The 10,004-nt window shown below is 39.3% G+C and overlaps 1 protein-coding gene across 1 annotated transcript in view; it reads right to left on the bottom strand.

Moving 5' to 3' along the window:
* Positions 1-264: 264 nt before the first annotated feature.
* The window catches only part of L2HGDH (L-2-hydroxyglutarate dehydrogenase), an 80,812-nt gene continuing 71,072 nt past the window's right edge, over positions 265-10,004 (bottom strand). Inside the window, exon 10 of the mRNA XM_006899219.1 lies at positions 265-469. Within this exon, the coding sequence (XP_006899281.1) occupies positions 274-469 (196 nt within the window). The 3' untranslated portion in view covers positions 265-273. The remainder of the gene's footprint in view (positions 470-10,004) is intronic.

The following is a 10,004-nucleotide window of genomic DNA, read 5'->3' as shown; positions in this document are numbered from 1 at the left end:
TCAGTAGTCATTTGTTTTTGTTCATTTTTAAAATAAACTCTACTGATTTCATGAAAATGAAAAATTTTAAATTACTTCGACAAATGACAATGTTCTTAAACTATTTTCATTATCAAACATTATTGAGTGATTCTGTGCCAGCTCAGGTGAGTGTTATCCTCTAACAATGAAATTTGTAAATAATTTTCTAAAATGTTATTTCCAAATCATTTTCTTAAAACCGAAGAATTCCATTAAATAGGTTCTTGTTTCTGAGTGCGGAGATTTCATGATTTACAACCCGAATCTTTGTTGCACTTCATCTGCAATCATCGCAGAAATGGCAAGGGAAGAAGTGGCAGCTGGGGAAGGTGCGTTTCTCACATGAAGAATGCGACTTCCAATTTCTCCAATCCCTCCATCAAATACAAAATCGTCTATCAAATTTCCATCTCTATCCAAGGCTTGGGCTCTTACTCCGGCTGGACCTCTGTAAAAGCAATAGAGAGCTTGTCAGGTGACAGGAAGAGATAAGATACTTTATAATTAGTTTCTCCCTCTTCCAAATGCAAATTCTGAGGAAACCTAATGTTGTTATATGCCATCATGTCGATTGTGACCCTGAACGATAGCTCTGAACCTTGCCTTATCCTGAGCCAATCTCATTGTCTCCAACACACCTAACCCATTACCTCAGTTAATGTGTCGTCAATCTATCTCCTAAAGGGTCTTCTCCTGCACTGTCCTTCTACCCTTCCCTCTCCAAGGACTGGTTCCTCCTGGGAACATGTCCAAAGAACATGAGACAGAGTTACAGAATCTTTTTCTCCAAGGAGCAATCTGGTTTCACTTTCTCCTGGACAAGCCTTGTCTCCAAGGAGCAATGTGGTTTCACTTTCTCCTGGACAAGCCTGTTTATTCTTTAGGAAATCCATGGTATGTTCAATGCTCTTCTCCAGGACCACAACTCAAAGGCTTTTGTCACCATTAATCACTGTCCAGCTTTCTGCTGATAGTAAGTAAATGTAAAGACAATGGCCTGGATCAGACACACCTTAGTCTCTAAACTGACACTGTTGCTCTACAGCAGTCTGGAGAGGTCCCCAACAGCAGATTCTCCCAATGCAATTCTTCTTTTGATTTCCTGATTGCTGGTGCCAAGAGTACTGACTGTGGATAGAGTGAGTAAACGGAAACTGTTAACAATCTCAATCCCTTCTCCATCTAGCATGGTGCTGCCATTTGGCTCAGTGACGAGAATCTTTGCTTTTTTGATGATGCGTTTCAATTGATATTGAAGACTGCAGTCCCTGACTTTCTGCAGCTAATGGTTCATGTCATCTTCAGTTTCACTAAACAAAGTTGCATCATCTGTAGAACACAGGTGGTTGTTGATGAGTCTTCTTCTGATCCTGACACCACATTCCTCCTTACAGTAAGCACAGCCTCCTGAATCTATTCTAATCTAAACTGAATGAGCACAATCAGGTGTTCTGGGATTCCCGTTCTTCTCAATTTCTTGTGATCCATGCAGCCAAATGATTGCACAGTCAATGAAACACAGACATTTCTCTGGTACTCTTCTGCTTTCAGCCAAGATCTATCTGACACTGGCTACAATGTTTCTTGTGTTACAGCCCCTATTAATCCCGGTTTGGATGTCTGGTTACTCCAGTCATTTGTGGATCATCTTTGGCAGGATTTTGCTTGGGTTTGATATTGTTAGAAAATTTCCCCTTGTGGAAGACCATACTCGGTACAAGAACTCCAATTCCATTTTGATTTTTTACATGCTTTCCCTCTATCACCACCGCCATTACACCTGCACGTAGTTTGGTAAACAAGTTCTGACATGCCCAGGAACTTTATCCCAGTGTTTACCCTTAGGAAAAGTACAATGGGAAGTATATTATGATTTCCAGGTAAACCTAGGGAGGAGCAATTCACCCAGGGGGTGTTCAGGGAAAACAAGGAACTCTCCAGACCCTATCTTAATGACTTGCTCAGTAAACCTCATGGTCATGAGTTATGTATGACCTTACCTAACCTACACAGTCATGTGGTCAAGGGCGCTGAATTTTGTAAGCTTTTAAAATCTATAATTGTGTGCATATATATATATATCCCCGTCATACTCTCCTGCCTGCTTCAGTAATTCAACCTGTAATGGTGATAGTCAATTGCCACCATTTATCTGATGATACTTTTGTTTCCTATTGTATAAATGAAAGCCATGGTCACAATACAGTGGAGCTCCATCTCATGCTCAAGTTTTCCTTCATTGAGGCATAATTTCTCTTTGTCCTGACTGTCTTAGTAAAAGGTTATCTACAGAATAGGTTTGCAGCAAGGGTGTCTTTTTTTCTTCCCCATAACAATCTTCAAGTCTAGAGGATAAGGTCTACCAAAAACAACTGTGAATTGAACGCTTGCTAAATAAATTAACAAACATATATAGTCAGTTAAAGTGAAACACGGGGAGGGAGGGAGAAATTATTCAGTAATGATTTTTTTTTTAAAAAAAAGTAAGCTGTGGAGGAAAATTAAACAATGAAAATCCAACTTTTCTGTAAATTTTTGTTAAAATCACAGTTGGGGGTAGCGGGGAGCAGGGAAGTGAAGTCTGTCAGAGCCAGAACCTGCCTTGATTGTTTTGTTTTTCTGATTCTCCCATATTTTCCACTTTTGACTGGGTGCAGTCTTGCCATATTTCTATCCCTAATTTTAGTGGAAAATATTTGATGTTTCTTTTTCTGATATGTTTCTCCCTTACATAGGTCCTGACTTGGAAGTTTTTCTATATAAGTATCAGTCCTTTACAAAAGTTACTGATAAATTTTTAATGTAAATTTAGAAAATTATTATAAAATCAATAATGGGAACACAAAATGTCTCTCTAGAATGAATACAAAACTATGAAAGTAAGGCATATAGTTTTTGCTTATGATTATCAGCTACAATTTTTTATCACATTATTAAAGCTTACAAAAATATAGTTTCAAATAGCAAATTCTTGTTTTGCAGTCTGTTTTACATTTTTATAGTCTATTATTGCATACCAGCACAGGCTTCAATTAAATAAATACAAAGGCAAAAATTAATTTGTCAGCAAGTTAACCCAAGTCTTTGCTATTTAAAGCTCTGTCTTATAACACTTGAACTCAGATACTAAAATTGTCTTAATTTTTAAAATATATTTTACATTTTAAAAATTTTAAATTATATCTATATAGGATCCTAAGAAACTATGAGCAATATTAAACATATGGGGCTGCTTAGGTAAGTATTAGAAGAAGAAATGGCATCTTCCTCTAAGAGATAAAAATACCAATGCCTTTGAGTCGGAACTGACTCATAGTTTACGCTCCACTGGGTTTCTGAGGCTGTAAATCAGAGGAGCTTCTCCATTTTCCTCCTGAGGAGGTGCTGTTGTTGTTGTTGGTTGCCTTCACGTTGAGCACGACCCTATAAACAATGAGGAGCTGCTCACGGTACAAAGTGCCAGAGAGGCATGGCCTCTGAGTGGGCAGCACACTCTGTACAGAGTGCAGCACCAGAGCTCCTAGAGAGGACAGAACCGTAATTATGATAGATAGCATGATTTACCAAGTACTTACTCTAGTGGTGCACAAGTGTCTGGCTGCTATCAAAAAGTCTGTGGTTCAAAACCTGCAGGAAAATGATAGGCAATCTTCTCCCATTTTGAAGATAAACAGCCTTGGAAACACAGTGGTTAAATATGTGGCTGTATTCAAGAATCTAAAATCAGATGCACTTGGTTTGTGTACAAATGTTGCTGTTATAAGCTGTCAAGTTGCTGGCAACTCATAACAATCCTATGAACAACAGATCTGAACCAGGCTCTATGCTGCACCATCCTCATTATCTCTGATATAAGTGGGTCCATCATTACAGTCACTGTGTCAATCCATCATATTGATGGTCTGCCTCTCCTATGCTGACCCTCCACCTTTAAAGCATAATGTCCTTTTCAAAGACTGGTCCCTCATAACAACATGCCTAAAGTTTATGAGATGAAGTTTCACTATCCTTCCCTCCAATGAACATCCTGGTTGTACTTTCTCCAAGACATATTTGTTTATTCTTTTGGCAGTCCATGGGATAGTTAGTACTCTTCTCCAACATCCCAACTCAAAGGGATGCACTGAGTCTTCTTCTGTCATCCTTAGTCACTGTATAGCTTTCAGGTCACAGCAAGTAATGGAAAAGAGATAGCTTGAATCAGATAGACTGATATCTTTTTCTTTAAAACTTTGGACAGGTCCTTGACAATAGACTTTCCCAATGCAACACATCTTTTTGATTTATTGATTGTTGTACTAAGGGTATTGACTGTGGATCCAAGTAAGATTACTGACAATTTCAATCTTTTCTCCAACTATCATCATCCTGCCTATTGACTCAGTAGTGAAGATTTTTGTTTTCTTGATGTTAAGATGCAATTCATTTTGAAGGCTGAAGTAGATGACCTTCTGCTGCAAGCATTTCAAGTCCTCCTAACTTTCAGCACAAAAGGTGTGTCATCTGCATAACGCTAGCTGTTGATGAGTCTTCTTCTGATCCTGATGTTACATTCTTCTTCATAAAGTCCAGCTTCTTGCATAATCTGCTCAACATACAGACTGAATATGTATGGAGAAACTATACAGTCCTGACACACATCTTTCTTGATTTTAAACCATGCAGTGTTTCCTTGCTCTGCTGGGACAAATAGCCTTGTTATCTAGGTACAGGTTTTGCATGAGCACAAGTGCGTGCTCTGGGATTCCCATTCTTCTCAATGTTAGCCATAATTTATTGTGATCCACAGAGTCAAACACTTTGCATAATCAATAAAACACAGATAGACATTCTTCTAGCATTCTCTGCATTTAGCTGAGACCTATCTAACATTAGCAATAACATCCGAGGTGCCATGGTGTAAATGTTGTTAGGTGCCATCCAGCTGACTACGTCCCTATGAACAGTAAGTCAGAATTTCGTGCTATCCTATCCTGTGCCAGCCTTATCATTTTTTATTTACCTGAGCCCACTGTTAACAGTCACTGGGTCAATTAATTTTGAAGTTCTTCTCTTTCACTCTAAATAGGGCAATCGAAAAGCAGAGCCTGAACTCCATTTTCAAGTCTTGAAATGACATGTTCAGTTTCCAAAGCTGCCTTTCCAAGTGACATTCCCTTTAACCTTGATGACTGACCTGACCCCATACCTCAAGGCAACATTCCTTTTCCCTGAGGTCTGACCAGCACAGGGTATCTAATCTATTCCCAAAGGGTCTTTGTTATAATAGAGGAACAGATGCAAGATGGGTCTTAAGATACAGCATTATTGAAACAGATACAAATGAGGACCAGAAAAACTAGTCCTCAGTCCACCCTGTAATAAATAGAACAACAGGCACCTTTAACCAATCATATAATGCCACTTATGTGCTAGGGACCTATCACAACCAAATCTTGCTCCAAGAAATTCTGCCTTTAATTTTTCTACTGATCTTTCAGCCAATCATGAATTTTGTAACCTTTAGTTCCTTATCCAACAATATTAGAATATATCTTGTTTTTTTTGTTGTACTGAGTAGCTGTTTTTACTGTTACAATAGGAATCTCCCAGATCCTGACCTTCCCTATCCTTTAATAAACTTAATTCTATTTTATTTAAGCAGAGTCTGAGGCTCTGCTCTAGGACAGTTGTGAACCGATAGATGTGGCAGGCTGTCTCAGGATTAGTCTTGGAAACCCTGTGAAGGGCAGTTATTTGGTGCCATACATTTACACTGTTCATTTACAGAGGTAAATAAGAATGAAAACAGTGTGAAGGGTTCTTTGGTAAGACAAAGGATTGTGCCTTATAAAAGCCAGCAAGCAATATGGGTAGGAGCTATTTCCAAGTAAGAATAAGATACAAAACTAGAACATAAAAAGACAGAACTGAAAGCTGAAATTTCTTAGGAGATGGATGCATGGTGGTATATCTACCGTGGTATGTCATCCATTTGGTGTTTTCCATATTTGTAACAGCATTTTCCCCTTCTCTTCTTGGAAGATACTGTTGTTGCTATTAAAAGTACCTTTGTTATGTGCTTTCTTAAATCATATCACTATTATGTATGGCCCTATATAATGCTTTTTATACTGCTATGCCGAATCCCTTCAACAAAATGGATTAGAGACAGAGCGAAGTTCAAATCTGTTCTTCATAGGGTCCCTGAGTCGTAGTTGACTCAATAGCACACAACAACAACAATGACACGTGGTGTGCTTTACTGCTAAGAATATAGAGAACAAAGCATGCACCGATTCAACCGTTTGTATGTCATTCAGTGACACTTATATTCAAGTTTTGTAGCCACTCTCACTAGTATATAAACTCAGTTAGTCATTCGGTCGGAAAATGACTCAGAGCTGAGCCTTTGGCAAGTTTTCAGATGTCTGTAAAACACGATTACCCCTCTTTCTCCCTCTGAGCCATGGTAGATTTGAACCAGCGGAGAGGCATGACCTTTCAGCTGGCGGCACAGTGCTCTGTGGCCTACGCCACCAAGTGCTGTTAGGTGTCACTGAGTTGACCATGACTCATGACGATTCCCATAAACAGACGGGCTGAACCTTGTCCCATTCTGCACCATCCTCAGCATTCCAGATTGACTTGAGCTCACTGCTACAGACACTGGGTCAGTCCATCTCATTGAAGTTCTTCCTCTCTTTCTCTGAACCTCCACCTTTCCAAGCATGATGTCCTTTTCTGGCTCCTAAATTCCTTTCAAATTGCTGGTGTCAATTTGAGCCCGAATTGTAAGTACTTTTAAGTTATTGTTTAGTTTTATGAAGACTGTAGGGGATTTGTTTGTTTGTTTAAGGTTTAAAGGTTACCTCAGGGCTATAGTTTGAGGGATTCATCCAACATCCATGGATATCCATGTATTATGATGTATCTATTATGTCAACCAAGAGGCTTTGAGCAGAACAAAGGGATACTGCATGGTAAGAGAGATACATCAAGGTCATACTGTTTGCTAAGGTCAATATGTATGCTAAGAAAGTAATTTGAGAAATTGGATTCACTGAAGAAGACTGCAGCATCAGGAATGGAGGAAGACTAACAATCTATGATATATAGAAGACACAACCTTGCTTAATAAAAGTAAGGAAGTCTTGAAGCACTTAGTGATAAAAATCAAACACAACAATCTTCTGTGTGGATTACTGAACAAAAAGAAACACAAAACAAAAATCCTACAACTAGAACAATAAGTAACATCACATTAAACAGAAAACAATGAAATTGTCAAAAATTCTGTTTTACTTGGATCCAGGGAAGCAACAGGGAGCCCTGGTGGTCTAATGAGTAAGGAGTTATCCAAAGGCACTTTGTTTGAATTCACCAGCTGCTCCACAGGAGAAAAGTGGGCAATCTCCTCCCATAAAATTTATAGCCTTTGGAAACCCCACTGAAGAGTCAGCTATGAATTGATTTGGACTTGAACAACAACATTAAAAAACCAAATAAAATATTGCATTGGGAGGGGAGGGGCCAACAGCCCCCAAACCTATTTATTCCACCCAGCAGCGAGTCATCTGGATGCTCCCAAATCAAATTTGGGAGGTGTGGAATCTCTAAAATCAAACCAAACTCAATGCTGTTTGGCCTCAGGGGCCTTCCATTGGCTTTCCAAAGCTGACATATTACCAGGAAGAGACTGCCCATCTTTCTCACTCAGAGGGCCCTTCTGGTTAGCAGCACCACGTGCTATGGCCTACATCTCCATCTGGGGTCCAGCTCATAATGATCCTATGGGACAAAGTAAAACTGCCCATTGGGTTTCCACAACTGTAAATGTATACAGAAGCTGTCTCATCTTTCTCCAGTGAAGTAAGCAGTGGATTCAAACCACCAACCTTGTGACTCCACGTCACTTAACAATAATAACATCAACACAGAGAGAGATCAGTTGGCTTAGTGGAGGGAAAGTGATGCTACCAAGCCAAAGGTTTTCAGAGGCAACTAATCATAGGAGATGAGACTGCCTATCCTTCTCCCATGGAGCAGCTGGTGGATCTGAACCGTGTGCCTTCAGGATTGCAGCATAGCTTCTTACCACGAGGCTACCAAAGCTCCCTACAGAAATAGAAAATGAGAGTGCAGAAGTCTAGAGAAGAGTTACACTGCCGTATCTTTTAAGAAAATAAAAACAAGCATTCAAAAATGAAAAAAAAAATACTGCATTGAGAAAATCTGCTGCAATGACCTTTCTGAAGGACTGTGAAGACCAAGTGGGCAAAGACTTCTCTGAAGTATTAAAAAGCAAAAAAGTCACTTTGACACTTTGAGGACTAAGGTGTGCCAGACCCAAGCCATTGGGTATTTTCCAAAGACCAAAAATGCATGGAAAAAACTGAATGAAGAAGGAAGACTGAAAAAACTGATGCCTTTGAATTATAGTGTTGGTAACAAATATTCACATACTCTGGACTATCAGACAGGGAGTTCGGGAGTTCTGATGGCCTAGAAGCTAAGAGCTGTGCTGCCAATTCAAAGGTGTACTGAATTTACCAGCTGTGGGTAATCTCCTCCAGGGCAATTTTATAGTCTCTGAAAATGCAGTGGAGTCAGTTCCTACTTGACAGCAACAAATTTTGAGTTTGAGCAGAGGAGAGAATGTGAAATGAAAGGGGTCAGAGAAAGAAGGGAAGACCCTCAACAAAACAGACTGACACAGTGATTGTAACAATGGGCTCAAGTGGATCAGAGAGGATAAGGATGGTACAGGATCAAGCAGGGTTCAGATTTTTTTCCCCAGAGGTCACTGTGAGTTATAGTCAACTCAATGGCATCCAACAACAACAACCACCACCACCTCAAAGACAGTTTTACATTTGCTGTTTAAGAGGTTGCTGATTGGCCTTGACTTGATGGCACCTACTTTGTAGCAGAAACTTCAGAAGAATGAGCAAATCTGTCTTGGAAGGAGTCCAGACAGAGTTCCTTAGGAGGACGGTGAGTTTATTTTACATACTTTGGACATATCTGGAGGGACCAGTCCTCAGACAAGAAAATCCTGTCTGATGAAGCAGAGAACTGAGTGAGGAGGATGAAGACCCTCAATGAGACGGACTGACATCGGGAGGCTTCAACAATGGGTGTAAGCATACACAGCGAGGACGGTTCAGGATCAGTTAGTGTTGAGTCAGAATAGACTCAAGTGTACTTAACAACAACAACCACCACACTTTCTAATCATAGAATGCAATATTAATCAAGTCTTTCTCTATTAACAAAATATATATATATATATATATAAACAATTCCTCTAACATTTAACTAGTCAACTTGGTCTTGGGACATATTAATAAAGTGGAACATGAATATGCTATTCAACAATTCCCTAATTGCTAATAATTCAAAATCTCTATAAATTGCCAAAATATAACAATTTAATAATGAATAAAACACACAGGTTATAATGAAATATTAAAGCCCATGTGGTCAATAAACCCACAGATTTCTGCTCACAGTTGGAGAAGGGGCGATGAATAGGTTTCCGTGGCTCCCTGCCTGAAGACAGAGATCCTGCTGAGAGATTACTTATCACAACTGACCTCAAACCCTAGCTGCAGGGGATGTGCTCTGGGGTCTCGAGGTGAAGATGAGTGGTCATGCCTCCTCCTGTAGGCCATTCATTAAAAGTAAAGTCCTGGTCATACAGATGAGATAATTAAAACAAGCAAAAGAATAATAAGCAAAAACTCAAAGCTTGAAACCTGAAGATGTGGACTCCACTATTTAAACTAATGTAATATTCAACCCCAAGTCTCCAGTGCTAAATGAATGTCTTGAGGGATTTGTTGGGAGCTTAATAGCCATGACACTTTCCAATAAACTGAACTTATACATGACAAACCTGAGCATTTCTTCAATTATTCTAAAGATGAAAGCCTCCAGCATATCTATGGGGTTTTTTTTTTTAATGTTTTTTTTTTATTGGGAAAAACATATTGGGGGTA

The sequence above is a fragment of the Elephantulus edwardii genome, unplaced genomic scaffold (assembly GCF_000299155.1).
Source record: "Elephantulus edwardii isolate Elephantulus edwardi_28Jun2011 unplaced genomic scaffold, EleEdw1.0 scaffold00247, whole genome shotgun sequence".
NCBI lineage: Eukaryota > Metazoa > Chordata > Mammalia > Macroscelidea > Macroscelididae > Elephantulus > Elephantulus edwardii.
Note: the sequence above shows the minus strand (reverse complement) of the source record. Positions and strands in the feature narration are given on the sequence as shown.